The following is an 18,217-nucleotide window of genomic DNA, read 5'->3' on the forward strand; positions in this document are numbered from 1 at the left end:
CGTCTTCCTTTGGAAAACTGTCTATTCAAGTCCTTTGCCCATTAAAAAAAAATCAAGTTATTGGTTTTTGTGCTTTTGATTTGTAGGAGTTCCTTATATATTTTGGAAATTAATCCCTTATCAGATAAATGGCTTGCAAATATTTTCTCCCATTCCATAGGTTGCCTTTTTACTGTCAGTGGTTTCTGTTGCTATGTAGAAGCTTTTTAGTTTGATGTAGTCCCACTTGTCTATTTTTGCTTTTGTTGTCTGTGCTTTTGGCATCACATCCATGAAATCATTGCCAAGATCAGTCTTGAAGCCTTTCCCCTATGGTTTTTTTTCTAGGAGATATACAGTTTCAGGTCTTACATTTAATCCATTTTGAGTTGATTTTTGTGTAAGGGTCTACTTTCATTCTTTTGCATATGAATATCCAGTTTTCTCAATACCATTTGTAGATATTGAGTTTTCATTCAGCATATACTTATTAAGCATCCTTGGGTCAGGCATTATGGCAGGTATAAGGGATTCAGGCTGAGAATAACATAATGGTTGCAAGTACATCCTCTGGAGCCAAAGTGCCTGGGTCAAATCCTGATACTATCCTTTCTAACTGCAACACCTTGGGCAAGTTACTAACTTCACTGTGCCCCAGTGTCCTCATCTATATAAAAGGGATATTAGTTACCGTTCTTTCCTCACAGGGTTAGTGTGAGAATTAAATAAATACATGTAAAGGGCTTAGAAAGGTGTCTAGCGCCTGGTAAGCACTCTTTAAGTACCGGCTCGTAAGGCATAGTCCTTGTCTCTCAAGAGCTCACAGTCTACAGTTGCCCCTGTCCACCTGACCCATGTGGCAGGCAGGGCCATCTGGGTCTTCTGGCACCTCGAGTGACCCATAGTTCCTGGCATCACAGGATGAACCGGGTGAAGTTCCAGCGTCACAGATTCGCGTGTGACCCTGGACAAGTCATTCCTACTCTCTGGATCTCACATGCATTTGTAAAGGAAGGAAGGTGGACCAAAAGTGACTTCCAAGTCCCAACAAATTCCTTGTTCTGGGTAGCCCAAGTTGAAACTATGTCAGCTTGAGCAAGTCACTCAACCTCTCTGAGCTTGTTTCACCAGAAAAACGGGATAATATTACTAACCACCTCCCAGGTTATGGCGATGGTTCCACACGCCAGCGCAAACCCCAAGCTTCTGCGCTGGCTCAGGGTAGGCCGCCTTTATAGTCACTCGCCTTTGCCATGCAGCGCAGGCGCGCTGAAGCCCGGACCGCGGCTCGCCGAGCCTGCAGGTTCCCGACTTCCGGTTCCGAGGGGACCCCGAGGCCAGACTGAGACTAATGGCGGTGTCCATGAAGCAAGCCACCGGGGGCGTTGAAGAGACCGCGGCGGAAGAAGAACCGCGAGTTCTGGAACCCGGGGCCGCCCCATTCGGAAATTTCCCTCATTATTCCCGCTTCCACCCTCCAGAGCAACGGCTCCGCCTCCTGCCTCCAGAGCTGCTTCGCCGGCTCTTCCCTCAGAGTCCCGAGACAAGGCCGATCCTGGGGCTCGACGTGGGGTGTAACTCCGGGGTGAGTGACGGGGGAGGGATCGGACGTCGGTCGAGCCGAGAGGTTGGCAGCCTTCACATCCACTGGGGTTCCGGCCTGGGCGTGGCACCAGACCCCTCACAACTTTCCCAAACTGAGTTTAAAGGCGTAGTGTTCGACCCCGTGCTGCTGCCGCTACCTCATCTCTAGGGTCCCAGCATTATCTCTTTTAGGAATCTTGGGGAGGAATCGTTTTCAATTACGTCCCGAATTCCTGCGTCCCCGCCTCCGCGCTTGCGGCCCCCTGGCAGAACGCCGGGTGGGAAGGGCCACTGTGCCTGGGCTTCCAGCGCTTGCCTCCTGTCCAGCGTGGCTGGCGACCTGGCTGGGGGAGAGGGGACTTCCCGAGACCCAAGTTTGGGAGCGTGGGGTTGGGATTGGTTTACTGGGAGCCAAGGGTGACAGAATCATGCCTGGAATTAAGATTAGTGTGAAACGGTGCAGAATGGACCCTGGAGCCAAGTGGATATTTATTTTAAAAGCAATCAGTTGGCCGAGTACAGTGAAGAAGATCGAGAAGGAAAAATAAAACATCCTGCGGGAGGAAGGCATTGCCACATTTTCTTACCGCAAAGTATTTTTAGGCGTAAGAATGATTATAGTCAAACCACAAGCAAAATAGCGAAATGTCTCTCTGACACCTATTTGTAGCCACTAGGATATCCTAGAGGAGCAGGCATTCTGACCCTATGATTACAAATGCTTCAAAAAGTTAGTACCCTCACTCCATTCCAGACCAGGAGTGGGAGGGGATGAGGAGAATTTTATCGTGTTTCTGGCCTTAGGCAGAAGAGAATTTGGTAGAGGGTTGAGGGCTGTAGGCACACGGCTGGTAAATGGGAGGGAGACATTTGGACACAGGCTAAAAAGCTGGAATGAGCAGATGGGTGGGTGTCTGGCTGTCCCTTGCAAACATTTCTCTACTGTGATGATATAGCAGATCAAAGGGGAAAAGAGACTGGGTTTAAGACTTGGGATTTCATGAAAGGCATTAGGAAACTACAGGAGATTTTAAAGTTGAAAGTAGTATACGTGTACCTTAGGGGCCAGGACATAGTTGCAGTTAACTAGGGCAGTGGTTCCCAAACCTGGCTGTACATTTAGGGAGTTTTTTATTTTGCACTTAAGAAAAGATGCTTGCACTTGATAAGACCCCCCCAAAAAAAATTCAAAATACAAAGGGGCATATAGTAAAAAGCAAGTCTCTACTCCTGACCATAAATCCTCTTCTCGTACACAATGGCAACTGCTGCTTATAATTTCTTGAGTATACACCTTACAAATAATAGCACACTCTTTTGCACCTTGCTTTTCATTTAATAATTTGGAGATCACCCATGTCACTACAGTCTTTTTTAGCAGCTTCATAATATAGATGTGCGATAACTTGGGGGGGTGCTTTGTTTTTAGAGTTTTAGATTTTAGAAACTCCTAGGCCCTACTCTAGACCTACTGAATCAGGATCTTGGGGATTGAGCCCTTGAGTCTGTGTTTTCTTTTTTAAGCTTCCAGGGGTCTCTAGGATTGGGGAATTGAGGATGGAGAGGATTAAGAGATGTGGTAGAGGAGGGACTGATGTGATGAAATGACTGGTCAAACATGGGGCACACCCAAGATCAGATAGGAGGGGGAAGACGGCAGAGAAATAAATGGAAAGATGGGGAGAAATTTTTAAGCAGCATAATCTTCCTACTCAAAATGTGGTCCTTGAACTACAGCATCAGCATGACTTGGAAGTTTATTAGAAATACAGAATCTCCACCCCCAACCCAGATCTACTAAATCAACATCTTTATTTTAATAAGATCCCTAGGTGATGTGTAAGCCTACTGAAGTATGAGAAGCCTGGTATGGAGGAAAGAACTTAATGTTGCCTAAATCCTGCCATGTAGTAACCATGTGACATTGGACAAGTCACTAGCCTCTGAACCATAATTTTTAAAATACAGGGTTTTTGTGAACTATGCCACACATAGAGAAAAGTGCACAAAACATAAATTCACACTTTATGAATTATTATAAAGCAGACATCTTTATGACTACTGTCTATATCAAGAATAAAACATTGTCAGCGCCCCGAGAAGTCTCCCATATGCCTTTCCCTGCTCATAAACGCCCATCTCCACCCAGAGAGCCCAACTTTTACTATTATTGTTTCCTTGCTTTTCTTTATAGCTTGCTATTTTTGTATCCATAAACAGTGTAGTTTAATTTTGTCCATTTTCTAACTTCATATAAATGGAAGCTTGCCATGTATTTTCTTTTGTCTTGCTTTTTTACTCAGCATTATGTATTTGTGTGAGTCATCCATGTTGCTGCACTGAGCTGAATTCCTTCATTTTTAATTGCTATCTGGTATTCCATCTTAATCCATGCTACTATTATTGGACATCTGGATTGTTTCCAGCCACACTTTCTTCACCTGCACAAAGGACATAAATATTTTCCTCACAGGATTGTTGCACAGAGCAAATGAGGTAGTGAATATAAAAATGCCTTAAAAGAACAGATTAGAACATGAATTTGAGTTAGTTATAATGGTTGTAGAAGTCAAAGTTAGAGAAAGGAAATAATGACTTGTTTAAGAGTCAAAAAGGTGCTAAGATGGTGAAAATCACAAATCATTGGATTTGGCTAGAAGGAGGTCAGCAGGTAATGGATGCAAAAGCAGAATAAGTCTCAGAAGGGGGCAGTGAAACATAACACATGTAGCAAAATTGAAGCTGTAGAGTGAAGGCTGAATGAAGACTTTGGAATGCAGACTTTCCCAACCACAGGTCTGAGAAGTAGATTTTTATAAGATGGTCCTTGCTCTGTTCCTCACCTTCCTGTCAAGGAGCACTGGTTATGCTCCTGAAATCTTTTCCTCCTCCCTGGGGTCTGAGATACTCAAAAAAAGAAAAAGATAGTGAGCTTACCAGCGTATTACTTAAGCTGGAAAATACTGCTCTGGACTCCTTTGCTGCATCCATTGGGCTGTAACTTTCAACCACACAACCCATCAGTGTCAGGAAAGTATGGAGATGATGCATTACAGCCTGAGACTCCTGGAGGGCGCCGAGAGCCTGCTTTGTGGAAAACTTTTGGGGGGCAGCCTGCTTAGGCTATAGTTTAACAACCTTACATCCTATAATGCCAGGAGTAAGTGGCAGTCTCAATGGGAGGATAAGAGATATAGGTTTCTCTTCCATTCACTGGTTGAGAGCTGCAATGACAAAGCTCTTTTGGATTCCTCTAGGATCTGAGTGTGGCTCTATACAAACATTTCCTTTCCCTACATGATGGGGAGACCTGCTCAGATGCCTCAAGAGAACTCCATCTCCTCTGCTGCGACATAGATCCAGTCCTGGTGGAACGAGCTGAAAAAGAATGCCCTTTTCCTGATGGCTTGACCTTTATCACCCTGGACTTCATGAATCACAGGACGCGGAAAGTTCTCTTGAGCTCTTTTTTAAGCCAGTTTGGACGCTCAGTTTTTGATATTGGCTTCTGCATGTCAATAACCATGTGGATTCATCTGAACCATGGGGACCAAGGCCTTTGGGAGTTCCTGGCCCACCTTTCTTCCCTGTGCTGCTACCTCCTTGTGGAACCACAGCCCTGGAAGTGTTATCGGGCAGCTGCAAGGCGTCTCCGGAAGCTGGGCCTCCATGATTTTGACCACTTCCGCTCCCTAGCTATCCGAGGTGATATGGCTAATCAGATCGTGCAGATCTTGACCCAGGACCATGGCATGGAATTAGTATGCTGCTTCGGCAACACCAGTTGGGACCGAAGCCTTCTGCTCTTCAGGGCAAAACAAGCCACAGAGACTCATCCGATCCCTGAATCACTGATAGAAGAAGGGAAAGAAAGGAACAGAATAAGATTCTGGAGGCAATGAGATGGGAGGGAGGATAGAGATATTGAAAGGGGTTTTTATACAAAGAATTAAGTTCATTCTCCTTAACTCCTGGTAGTTAGGCAGCTTTAAAACTTGGCAGATGGGCTTCCCTGGTGGCGCAGTGGTTGAGAGTCCGCCTGCAGATGCAGGGGACACGGGTTCGTGCCCCGGTCTGGGAGGATCCCACATGCCGCGGAGCGGCTGGGCCCGTGAGCCGTGGCCACTGAGCCTGCGCGTCCGCAATGGGAGAGGCCACAACAGTGAGAGGCCCGCATACCGCAAAAAAAAAAAAAAAAAAAAAAAATCCTTGGCAGAAGCTTTTTAAATGTCCAGGACATGCAATTAAAAGAGTCAGCATCTTCCTCATTTTGGGGGATGATCCCTGAGGAGAATATACCTGTGGGGCAATGATCTGTCCTATCTGGAATGACCTAGAGGAAGTGATCCTGGTTCTGGGATATGCAAAGGGCTGCTTTTGGTGGTTATTTAGGAAGACTTAGACCAGGTTAGCCTTAGAATGTCCCTCCCTGGGCTCCTTAAATCTGATCTGCCTTCTTCAGGCTTCTTCTAGACTAACTCATCCTGTCTATGAGACAAAACCTCACAGTACAATCTGGAATGAAAAGTCATTGGCCTGGCTAAAGGAGAAGCTTTGGTAGGAAGAACATCTTTCCAGAGCAGGTCAAGTTTCCAACATGCCCAGGCTGAGCACAGCAGTTAAGATACAGTACTAAGCAAGATGCATCGACTAGCATTTAAAAGATGTTTAAAAGATGAAATTATGGGGCTTCCCTGGTGGCGCAGTGGTTGAGAGTCCGCCTGCCGATGCTAGGGGACGTGGGTTCGTGCCCCGGTCCGGGAAGATCCCACATGCCGCGGAGCGGCTGGGCCCGTGAGCCATGGCCGCTGAGCCTGCGCATCTGGAGCCCGTGCTCCGCAACGAGAGAGGCCACAACAGTGAGAGGCCCACGTACCGCAAAAAAAAAAAAAAAAAAAAGATGAAATTATGAACTCAAAATCCAATCGGTACAAATGAAATGAATGAAGTGGGATTGTATAGAATATATACAATTATATTTTATATATAATAAAAGTGACTTGAGTATGGTTGAGAATGCCCTGTGAATCTGGAGTAGAAAAGAAATTTCTGCCTTTAACCACTCTACCCATGGAGGTTTCAACTCAAGAAAAAGAACCTCACCCAAGCTCAAAACAGAAAACATGCCAGCGAGTAAGTTAATTCAGGACTTTTTTTGTCAGTGTCCTCTGTCAAAGCACACCAGTATGGAGGTGGGGGGCATACACCAGTATGGGGGTGGGAATACGTGCAGAGAAGCCTACACAAAATGCAGCCTACAATTGGATGGCTACAGCATCAGTGCTGTGGGATAGGTGTCACTGATGTCTGGCAGGTGTTGATTTTTAAAACACCCATGAGTCCACTTCAAGGGAATGTGGAAGATAGAGAAGATTTGGTGGAGAGAAGATGGAAAAACAAAACATACCTAGCTAAGAAGGGAGATTGGATTGATGAGCTTCACAATCTCTAAGATCCTATTATTTTCTGAGTCGATGTTATAGAAGGAGGAACAGGGAACAGGAAAGTCTGAACCACCAATTAGAGGGTTGGACTTCTTGAAGTTAGTAAAAGTTCCTACTAAGGAATTTGAACTTTATGCAGAGAGAGCAGAAGCCAGAGCAGTTCCTAAATAATAGGAGGATGGAACCAAAACCTTCATTTAGGAAAACCAATTTTTCTATTTTGTTCAGGATAATTGTATGGTTGGTGCCATTTCCAGTCTCAATTAGACTCTAATACTACTTCTCAGTCTTTTTATATTGCTGCTCCTGATCACTTTTATCCTAGTGACTCTTCCAGACTTTTACCCTTCTGCAGGCAGGCTCTTGACTCTATTCCTGCTCCATTAATCTAAGCAGGTGACCTAACCACCAACTAGTGCCATTTTTGTTTACTGTGTCAGGAAGTCTTTTCTTTTTTAAATTAATTTATTTTATTTTATTTATTTTTTTGGCTGCGTTGGGTCTTCATTGCGGTGCATGGACTTCTCATTGCAGTGGCTTCTCGCTGCGGAGCACGGGCTCTAAGCTCACGGACTCAGTAGTTGTGGCGCACGGGCCCAGTCGCTCCGCGGCATGTGGGATCTTCCAGGACCAGGGCTCGAACCCGTGTCCCCTGCATTGGCAGGGGGATTCTCAACCACTGAGCCACCAGGGAAGCCCCAGGAAGTCTTTTCTTGCCCTCAGCCTTGAACCCCTTCATCTTCCCTTGTTTTCACTTCTAAACTTACCCAGTGAGCTTTTACCCAAATAACCTTGGCCTAAGTTCCAGATCCCAACCTCTACTACCTCTCCCAAATTGTATTTTATTAAGGATCCCCTTGGTGTCTCCTTGGCCTCATTGAACCTTCCTGTCCACCTACCAACATGCTGAGTTCTCTCTCACCTTCAAAACCACCAACTTTTCCTGTGTCCTGTCTCCCTCTCAGCCTTATGCAATCTCCATCTCTTCACCACCATACATGAGCAAAGCCCTTGAAAGAATACATGCCACCGCCTCTGCTCCCTCATCTCCCATTCATCAATGGCCACCTGAATGCCATATTTTGAGGCCTCTTTTCAGTCTTCCTCCTGGGCCATGAAACCATTCAACACTATTGACTCCTTCCTTATTGAATCACGCTCCCTTTGGTTCTCTGCCATTCTCTGCCATGATTCTCTTCCAGTCTCTTAGTTTCTCTCTACACCTTAAGCAATTGGTTCACATTTTAATTTGCATAAGCATTACCTGGGGAGTCCTGGATTCATCTCTAGAAACTGATTCAGGTCAGAAATGGGGCTTAGGATTCTGGTTTGGTTTGATTTGGGTTTTTTGCAATTTTTATTGTGGAAAAATATATGTAACATAAAATGTACAGTTTTAACTGTTTTTAAGTGTATATTCTGTGGCATTAAATACATTCACAATGAGGAATCTTTTTAACAGGCATGCCATATGATTATGATGCAAGTCGAAACAGACCACACTTTGATGCTTAGGGTTCCTTGGGGTCCATCCAGTCCTCTTCTACATTTTTTTCCTGGGATGAGTTCCTCCACTCCCATACCTTTAACAACTACCTATATGCTAATAACCCCCAATAGTTATAAGCCCCACCTTCACAATTCCAGATTAATATTTTTCCCGTTTTGTAGTCATATTCCCCTAGATAGTTCTTTGGCACCTCAAATTCAACATATCCCAAAAGCAAACTCATTACCCTCATTCCAAACCTAATCCTATCTCAATTGTTGGCATCCACCCATTGCTCAAGCTACAAACTTCAGTTAATTCTCCTCATTTATACTTCCCACATTGAAATAGTCACAAAGTCCAGTGAATTCTATCAACAACATGTAAGTTCCACTTATTTCATCCACGTGGCTGATGCCTACCAAAGGTTTCTATGTTAAGTCCTCTACCCTCCAATCCATCCTGTCTTGCTGCTAGTGTTCCCTTTCTCAGATATCTAGCTATGCTAGTATTATGCTTAAAAACCTTCAGTGGTTTCCTAGTGCCTGGAGTCCTGTCCTTTATCCAGTGCCTAAACCAATATTGTTCAATAAGGTAGCCGCTTGCTATTTAAATTTAAATTAAGGAAAATGAAATAAAATTTAAAATTCAGCTCCTCAGTCCTACTAGCCACATTTCAGGTGTTCAGTAGCCCTATGTGACTAGTGACTACCTTATTGGACAGCACAGATATAGAAAATGTCCATTGTTGCAGAAAGTTGTATAGGACAGTGCTAGTCTTCATGCCTTTCCTCTACTCATCAGCCACACTGAACTTCTTAGCACAAACTCCGGCTTCCCTTCTCTCTCCCCCAACTCTCCCACTTTGCAATGTGGTTCAACTGTTTGTCCTAAAAATGGCTCAGATGTTACATTTTCTCAAAAATCTTCCCCAACTCCTATAGCAGTTTGCATTTGTTACTATATTCTAGTGAGGACTTTGCATAGAGGCTTCTATCACAGTGTTTACCTCATCATATTATAATTGTTTCTGTGCCTCTTCCCTACCACCAGGAGACTGAGCTCCTCAAGCCCAACTTATTTTTGTATACCTAAGCCTAGCTCAATGTCTGACACATGGCTGGCAGCTGAGAATTACTTGTTGAATGAATATATGAGTGAACAAAAAAGAAATGCACCCGAATTCAAGTACTGAGAAGAAAAGGGAGATCTATGATTGGGTAAAAGACTGCCCAGGATACTGGGCACAGTGGTTAAGAATCTGCTTGTCAATGCAAGGGACAAGGGTTCAAGCCCTGGTCCAGTAAGATCCCACATGTTGTGGAGCAACTAAGCCCTTGTGCCACAACTACTGAGCCTGCACTCTAGAGCCCGTGAGCCACAACTACTGAGCCCCCGTGCCACAACTACTGAAGCCCATGTGCCTAGAGCCCGTGCTCCACAAGAGAAGCCACTGCACTGAGAAGCCTGCGCACCACAACAAAGAGTAGCCTCCGCTCGCCACAACTAGAGAAAGCCTGTGCGCAACAACGAAGACCCAATGCAGCCAAAAATAAATAAATAAATAAATAAATTTATTAAAAAGAAAAAAAAAGAGGTCTGGTTAGAAACTGGAAAAAAAGAAAACAGAAAAAGATAATAATATAGCACCGTGTGCCAGACGACATAACTTTTAGAATCCTTAACCCTATGGGGTAGATACTATTATCATCCTCATTTTGCAGATGTTGGAACTGAAGCACACACAGGTTAGGTGACTCTCCCAAGGTCACATACCTTGTAAGTGGCAGAGCTGGGCTTACCTAGGCAGTGTGGCTGCAGAGACTGGGCCTTGGCTACTATGCCTTGAAATTTCATGGAAATCAAGACTGAGAAGAGACTCCAGAGAGCCAGTGTAAAAGAGCATGGGCTTTGGAGTTACTGTGCTTCCTCAAATTATGTGTTCAGACCTGGGAATAAGAGACCCAGCCAGGCCACTCTTAGCTATCCCTGATGTTCTTAGAATTCCCCTCGCAGAAATCAGGCGTAATTCTAGGCTGAGTACCTAGTAGCACCCCTGCTGCTGCCTACCAGTTAAATAGGCACAGACAGCAAACGTAGACACTCTTACGTCTCCATAAGTCCTAACTACCCTCTTACTGTACCCTTGACTTGCCAGCAACCCTGACTTCCCCTGAATTCCCAATCTGCCCCTAGCTTTTTTTTTTTTTTGCTGTACGTGGGCCTCTCACTGTTGTGGCCTCTCCCATTGCGGAGCACAGGCTCCGGACGCGCAGGCTCAGCGGCCATGGCTCATGGGCGCAGCCGCTCCGCGGCATGTGGGATCCTCCCAGACCAGGGCACGAACCCGTGTCCCCTGCATCGGCAGGCGGACTCTCAACCACTGTGCCACCAGGGAAGCCCTGCCCCTAGCTTTGACTTCTGGGTAGGACTTCAAAAAAGTGGGTTTCATGCTCAGGAGGTAGGGATTTCAAGGCCAGCTCTAGGATGTATTAAGATCCCAAGGTCAGTTAGATCCTCCTCAGCCTTCTGGGATTGAGTTTGGCCTGGGAACAGAGCAGTGAAAAGAACATCAGGTTTGGAATCAGGATCTGCCAGTAACTCATTGTATGACCGCCCTATTCAATTCATTTAACCTTCTGAGCCTCAGTTTACTCATCTGTACAACTGAAATAACAAGACCTTCCTTTTCTTATGCCCAAATGTGCTAAAGGATATGATGGTAATTTGCAGAATATGGATTGTTAAATTGCTGTTACATTCTAAGCATGCTACAGACCACAACCATGCCTGTTAGATCAAAGACATGAGAAAAACATCTCATCTCTGTAGAAAACATGCATCTCACTATTTCAAATAATTTGTTTTTTAAGATGAGGGACTAATAAGTAGTTCAACTTCAGCCTACAGAGCATTTTAAAGGAAGCAGTGCTGGGAGGGAGAGAGTGATCGTTGCTAATGGAAATGAAGTTTATGATGGTCGCAGAGTGATAACAGTGATTATAGACGTGAATTTCCCTACTTCTCTGTAGATCTTAATTTAAGAACACTTTGAAACCTTGTGACCCTGCTGGTACTCTCTCCCTTCACCAAGGCAGTGCCAAGAAATATATATGGTTCTGTGGTAGGCTGAATACTGGTCCTCCAAAATGTCCACATCCTAATCCCTGGAACCTGTGAACGCTACCTTAGATAGCAAAACGGACTTTGTAGATGTGTACAGTTGTGTAGATTAAGGATCTTGATTAAGGGTTAAGGATTTTGAGATCAAGAGATTAATCTGGATTATCAGGGTTGGCCCTAAATGTAATCACAAGTGTCCTTATAAGAGGAAGGCAAAGGGAGATTTGACCACAGTAGATGTCATGACAGAAGCAAGAGGTTGGAGAAATGTAAGGAAGGGCTACAAGCCAAGAAATGCAGTTAGAAAAGGCAAGGAGGGGCTTTCCTGGTGGCGCAGTGGTTGGGAGTCCGCCTGCCGACGCAGGGGACGCGGGTTCGTGCCCCAGTCCGGGAGGATCCCACGTGCCGCGGAGCGGCCGGGCCCGTGAGCCACGGCCGCTGGGCCTGCGCGTCCAGAGCCTGTGCTCTGCAACGGGAGAGGCCACAGCAGTGAGATGCCCGCGTACTGCAAAAAAAAAAGAAAAAAATAGAAAAGGCAAGGAAATGGATTCTCTCCAGAAGCCTCCAGAAGGAATGCAGCCCTGCCAATACCTTGATTTTAGACTTCTGATCTGTAAGAGAATAAATTTGTGCTGTTTTATACCACTAAGTTTGTGATGATTTGTTACAGCAGGAACAGGAAACTAACACAGGGACTCTGACTACAATGAGACTAGGCTACAAGCCAAGCAGCAGCAGTCCCAAATAACTCCTGATGGCAGAAAACAGCCACAGTGACCAAAGGAATAGGCTGGGCTCCATCTACATGGGTAACTGAGGAATCTTTGATCAGTAAAAGCTTCGGGAGATCCTTCAGCATCTGAACCTGACCTCTTCCCTCCAACATTTCTATTGGCTGAGCAGTTACCTGACGTGTTGGGAGGAACTGTTGTATTTGAAGTCTGTAGCTGTTAGTTTCAAAAAAGATGTGTAAATAGTGCTTATAACGATGAGGTCTCGGTACCAAGAAGGTAATGATTGTGTAATGGCCTGGGAGAGCCCTTGGAGATGGTAAGACTATCTTTGGCTTCAAGAAAAGATCATCTTTATCTATCCTCAAAACAGCCTAATTTAGGAACCAACACCAAACATGACAAGAGACTTACTGAGGGACAAGAATGAAGAATGATCCTGGATATACTTTAAATATATAGATATTAAAAAATTAGCATCTCAACATGCAGTCAATATAAAAATTATTAATGAGATGTATTTTTTAATACCATCTTCAAAATCTAGTGTGTATTTTATACTTACAGCTCATCTCAGTCTGGACTAGCCACATTTCAGATGCTTATTAGCCACATGTGGCTAATGCTACACATTTATGGCAAATCAAAAAGTAATTTATCAAGTTCCTTCCATATGCCCAGCATGCTTTTATCTGCTGTGGAGGGTAAAGAAAAATCAATTAAACAAACCGGGACTTCTAAAGGTTAGATTTGATTCTTTTAGCAACTATGTTAAAGGTGAGGAGAAAAGGAGAGGCTCATACATGGTAGCATGCGATCATGTGAGCTTCAGAAAAGAAAAAATCTTTGTGGACTACAATGGGCATGGAAGAATTTCTGGAGCGTATGGGATTTGAGCTGTCCCTGAAAGTCATATCTGCAGGTTCTGCATCCACAGATTTAACCAACCATGGATCAAAAATATTTGGGGAAAAAAATTCCAGAAAGTTCCAAAAAGCAAAACTTGAATTTGTTGTGCACCTCCGGCATAGCATTTACATTGTACTTACAACTATTTATGTAGCACTTACATTATATTAGTTATTATATGTAATCTAGAGATGATTTAAAGTATAAGGGAGGATGTGCATAGGTTATATGCAAATAGTACATTTTATATGAGGAACTTGAGCATCCATGGATTTTAGTATCAATTGGGGTCTTGGAACCAATTGCCTATGGCTTCCAACGGACAGCTGTATAGCTTCTGCAATGATAACAAGAGGGACAGGAGCATGCCCTATGAGCCATGTAGAGAGGACCCTCTCTGCAAAGGTACACAGGAATGTGTGTTTTGTCCATTGAAAACAGAAAGGACTGGCTGGTCTAGAATGGAGATGTCATTCTGAGCAGCAGTGAGAAATAACAGTGGTCTTTTCCATTTAAATAGATTCTGGATGGAATATTTATTATTTTAAAATATTTTAAAATTAATTTTTATTAGAGTATAGTTGCTTTACAGTGTTGTGTTAGTTTCCGCTATACAGCAAAGTGAGTCGGCTATACATATACATATATCCCCTCTTTTTTGGATTTCCTCCCCATTTAGGTCACCACAGAGCACTGAGTAGAGTTCCCTGTGCTATACAGTTAGGTTCTCATTTATTATCTATTTTATTTATTTATTTATTTTAAAGAGAAACCCTTCCCGTTAAGGCATTTGTGCTTTTTTTAAAAAATATTTATTTGTATAGGCTGCGCCAGGTCTTAGTTGCGGCATGCAAACTCTTAGTTGCGGCATGCAGGATCTAGTTCCCCGACCAGGGATTGAACCCCAGGACCCCTGCACTGGGAGTGCGGAGTCTTACCCACTGGACCACCAGGGAAGTCCAGTTATCTATTTTATATATAGTAGTGTATATATGTCAATCCCAATTTCCCAGTTCATCCCACCCCTTTCCCCCCATCAGTAAGCCCTATGTCCATTCTCTACATCTGTGTCTTGATTTCTGCTTTGCAAATAAGTTCATCTGTATCATTTTTCTAGATTCCACATATAAGTGATATTATACGGTATTTGTTTTTCTCTTTCTGACTTACTTCACTCTGTATGACAGTCCCTAGGTCCATCCATGTCTCTGCTGGATGGAATATTTAAAGTAAAAAGAAAACCGTAAGCATACTAGAGAAAAAAGGTAATTTAAAAAATTGGAGTACATCAATTTGTGGAGTACACACAAAAAAAACAAAAGCCATAAAGAAAAAAGATCAATAAATTTGACTACCTAAGGCAAAGGGGAAAAAAAATTCCAATAAACTCACATGACAAACTCCCAACTAGGAACACTTGGCAATATATGTGACAAAGGGCAAATTTCATTATAATACAACCATCTATAATACAACAATCTATTAGAAAAAGACATTCACAGAAAATGATAATGGCAGATAACACCTGAAAATTTGTTTAATCTCTCTTTTTTTTTTTTTTTGGCTGCATTGGGTCTTCCTTGCGGTGCGCGGGCTTCTTGCGGTGGCTTCTCTTGTTGCAGAGCACGGACTCTAGGTGCATAGGCTTCAGTAATTGTGGCTTGGGGGCTCTAGAGCTCAGGCTCAGTAGTTGTGGTGCACGGGCTTAGTTGCTTCACAGCACGTGAGATCTTCCCAGATGAGGGCTCGAACCCGTGTCCCCTGCACTGGCAGGCGGATTCATAACCACTGTGCCAACAGGGAAGTCCCGTACTCCCTGGCTTTAGTTACCACCTATGATCTGATGTTCTGATGACTCACAAATGTCTTAGTCCAGATATCTCTTCTGAGCTTCAGAATTATTTATCCAACATCATCATATATTAGTACTTCCCAACATTTCCCACATCATGGCATGCACAGAAAATGATGGTGTTTTCGTGGCAGTCCACCTTACTGAGACTGCTGTCTGTTGGGAGGGAGCTTGTGCTGCTCTGAGGGTTGAGAAGATCAACATGCAGCACATCTGTAACCTCTTCCTGAGGCACAACAGTTGGGAAGCTCTGACCTCTTGGATAGACATTTCCACTTGGACGTCTCCCAGGCATTTCACTGTCAACATGTTTGGAAGAGAGTATATCATCTCCCAAACCTGCTCTTCTTCAGGTGTTTGATATTTCAGTGATTGGCCCAGAGGTCTTGGCTTAGCACTCTGCTTCCCTCCACTTCCAATCCCAAGACCTCCTGACTTTAATACTATTTATTTCTTGAAGTCATCTCCTCTCCATCATCACTATCATTTTCCTAGTCCAGAGTACATCGTTTCTCATTTTTCCCAATTACTACAAAAACTTTCTGTCTGGTCTCCCTGACTTCAATCTTGCTCTCTCTTAATCTGTTCTCCACACTGCAACCACAGCGATCTTTTAAAAATGCAGTTCTAATCATGACACCCCTTGCTTAATACCATTCAAAGGCTCTGCATTGCTTTTAGGATAAAGTATGATCATCCCACTACTTATCTTTTCAATCTTATTGCTTATCATACCCCACATGAATTCTTTATTAGGTAGCTAATACTATATGCACAGTGACTGGGATACAGTAAAGACTCAGTAAGAATTTTCGAATAATGAAAATGAGGAGAAAGGGGTTCAAGGACCTAAGCAGATCCATCATATCTGTACCAAGTATGAGGTTTCAAGGCACATACTGGCAATGCTGTCAGAACCCAAGGAACATGTTGTCCTATGTAGGAGTAAGCAGTGTCAGAACCCAAGGAACATGTTGTCCTATGTAGAAGTAAGCAGCACTAGCAAAGATCTATTCCTATTCAGCAAATGGACCAAATAATAGCCTCTTGCCGGCTCCTTTCTTCCTCTTAGTGAGCAGGAAAGACATCAAGAATGCACTCAGGGGACTTCCCTGGTGGTTCAGTGGTTAAGACTCCCTAGTTGGGGAACTAAGATCCCACATGCTGCATGGTGCGGCCAAAAAAAAAAAAGAGAATGCCCTCAGAGTCAATGCAACCTGGAGAATAGTCAGATTATTAAAATCTTTTGAGAGGTCAGTTACCAACCCGACCATCTCCTGATGTCAGGAATTCTAAACTGGGGTCAGTTCATCAACCAATGTAACACAGTAGCCAAATGGCTACAATGCCAAACTGAGGAATGAAGATGCTCCAACACTGAATGAAGGAACACATAGTATTGAAGCAGAGGACCCCATTCAAAGTACTGATGTGAGCAGTGAGGGCATGGTTCTCTGAGACGCCATCTACCAGTCATTCATCAGCACTATCTGCACCGTTAGACCATGCCACCAAACTGGTTTGTTACCAACAGCTTGCAGCAACCAGAGACCTAAAAGGCCTAGCTTGGTTTGTAACATAGATAACTCAAGTAAAGAACAATTTATGATTAGTGGTATATAACAAGGTGGAAAACCAACATTGGAACTTCAGTGCAATTTTTAATAAGTGAACAATACCACTAAGTGTGGTAATTAAAGTGTGTTGGGCCTCATCAAAGACAGAAACATGGAGCAATGGTAGCTATACTTCTTTCACCTCCTGTCAGTGAAGATAAAGGTCTGTGAAGCATAGAGAATCTGCCCAAATCTTAATGTCTAAACTTTCAAGTGTGCAAGAGCCTTTAAATTAAGGAGAATAGGTACTTGTTTTGACAAGTGCAGATGTTCCAGCTGTGTTTATTAAACAGGGGCGAACATCTGAATGTAAAGTAAAAAATAATCTACATGGTTTGTTTGCTTCCCAAAATTTATTTATTTGGAAACATCCAAAAATAGTTAGAAATGCCTGGCAGACTCTTTAGGTTTTTCTACCCCATGGTTTTGGAATGCAACAGATTAGTGGACTTTTACTGGACTTTTAAGCCCTTGGAGGAAACGATCATGTCTAATTTTTGTTGTAAACCCAGGACTGGGACATGGATTCCTATTCAGTAAATGTTAGATGATTGAATGAATAGAATTAATCAGTGCTGCAGGATTCCAAAGATGCCACTAGCTATAATCAAGAAATAAGGTGAGGGGCTTCCCTGGTGGCGCAGTGGTTGAGAGTCTGCCTGCCGATGCAGGGGACATGGGTTCGTGCCCCGGTCCGGGAGGATCCCATACGCCGCGGAGCGGCTGGGCCCGTGAGCCATGGCCGCTGAGCCTGCGCGTCCAGAGCCTGTGCTCCGCAACGGGAGAGGCCACAACAGTGAGAGGCCTGCGTACCACAGAAAAAAAAAAAAAAAAAAAGAAAAGAAAGAAGGTGAGCTTTCTCAAAATGAAAACACATTCACAAAAAGATTTGCACAAGAATACTTACAGCAGCCTTATTCATGATAGCCCCAAACTGGAGACACCCAAATATCCATCAATTGGAGAATGGATAAACAAATTACAATATATTCATACAATGGACTATTACTCAGCAATATAAAAGAATAGACTACACATGGCTGAATCTCAAAAACGTTACTAAGCTAAAGAATATAGACACAAAAGAGTACATACTGTATGATTCCACTTATGTGAAATTCAAGAACAGACAAAACCATGGTGATAAGATCCAGGAAGTTGCAGGGGGTGGGTGTTGGTAGGTGCAGGGTAATTGACTATACAGGGAATGAAGGAATTCTTTGGGGTGATGTTTCGGTATCTTGTTTGGGGGGGTTACATAAGTGTATATATTATTGTTGAAATTCACCAAACAAAACACCCAAGATCTGTGCATTCTCTTGTATGTTAAGGATAAATCAATTTTAAAAATTGTTTTAAAGCAAAGGTGAGAGAGCTGGTGGGAGTAACCTCCACGACATCTTCTAGGCTCCAATAATCACTATCCTCAGGCACTCTTCATCAAGCTACCTCTATACTCACGAATCCAAAATGACTTTTTAAAATCACCT

At 43.6% G+C, this 18,217-nt stretch overlaps 2 protein-coding genes across 2 annotated transcripts in view; both read left to right on the top strand.

Moving 5' to 3' along the window:
- Nucleotides 1-1,146: 1,146 nt before the first annotated feature.
- On the top strand, nucleotides 1,147-7,524 carry BCDIN3D (BCDIN3 domain containing RNA methyltransferase). The gene is given in 3 exon segments (XM_060111903.1): nucleotides 1,147-1,266; nucleotides 1,268-1,564; nucleotides 4,821-7,524. Coding segments are annotated over 3 exon segments (1,062 nt in total). The 3' UTR covers nucleotides 5,466-7,524.
- NCKAP5L (NCK associated protein 5 like) overlaps nucleotides 1,546-18,217 on the top strand; it is a 48,525-nt gene continuing 31,853 nt past the window's right edge. The window contains exon 1 of the mRNA XM_060111893.1: nucleotides 1,546-1,564. The gene's annotated coding sequence lies outside the window, so the exon portion shown is untranslated. The remainder of the gene's footprint in view (nucleotides 1,565-18,217) is intronic.

This window comes from Mesoplodon densirostris, chromosome 11 (genome assembly GCF_025265405.1).
Source record: "Mesoplodon densirostris isolate mMesDen1 chromosome 11, mMesDen1 primary haplotype, whole genome shotgun sequence".
Taxonomy (NCBI): Eukaryota; Metazoa; Chordata; class Mammalia; order Artiodactyla; family Ziphiidae; genus Mesoplodon; species Mesoplodon densirostris.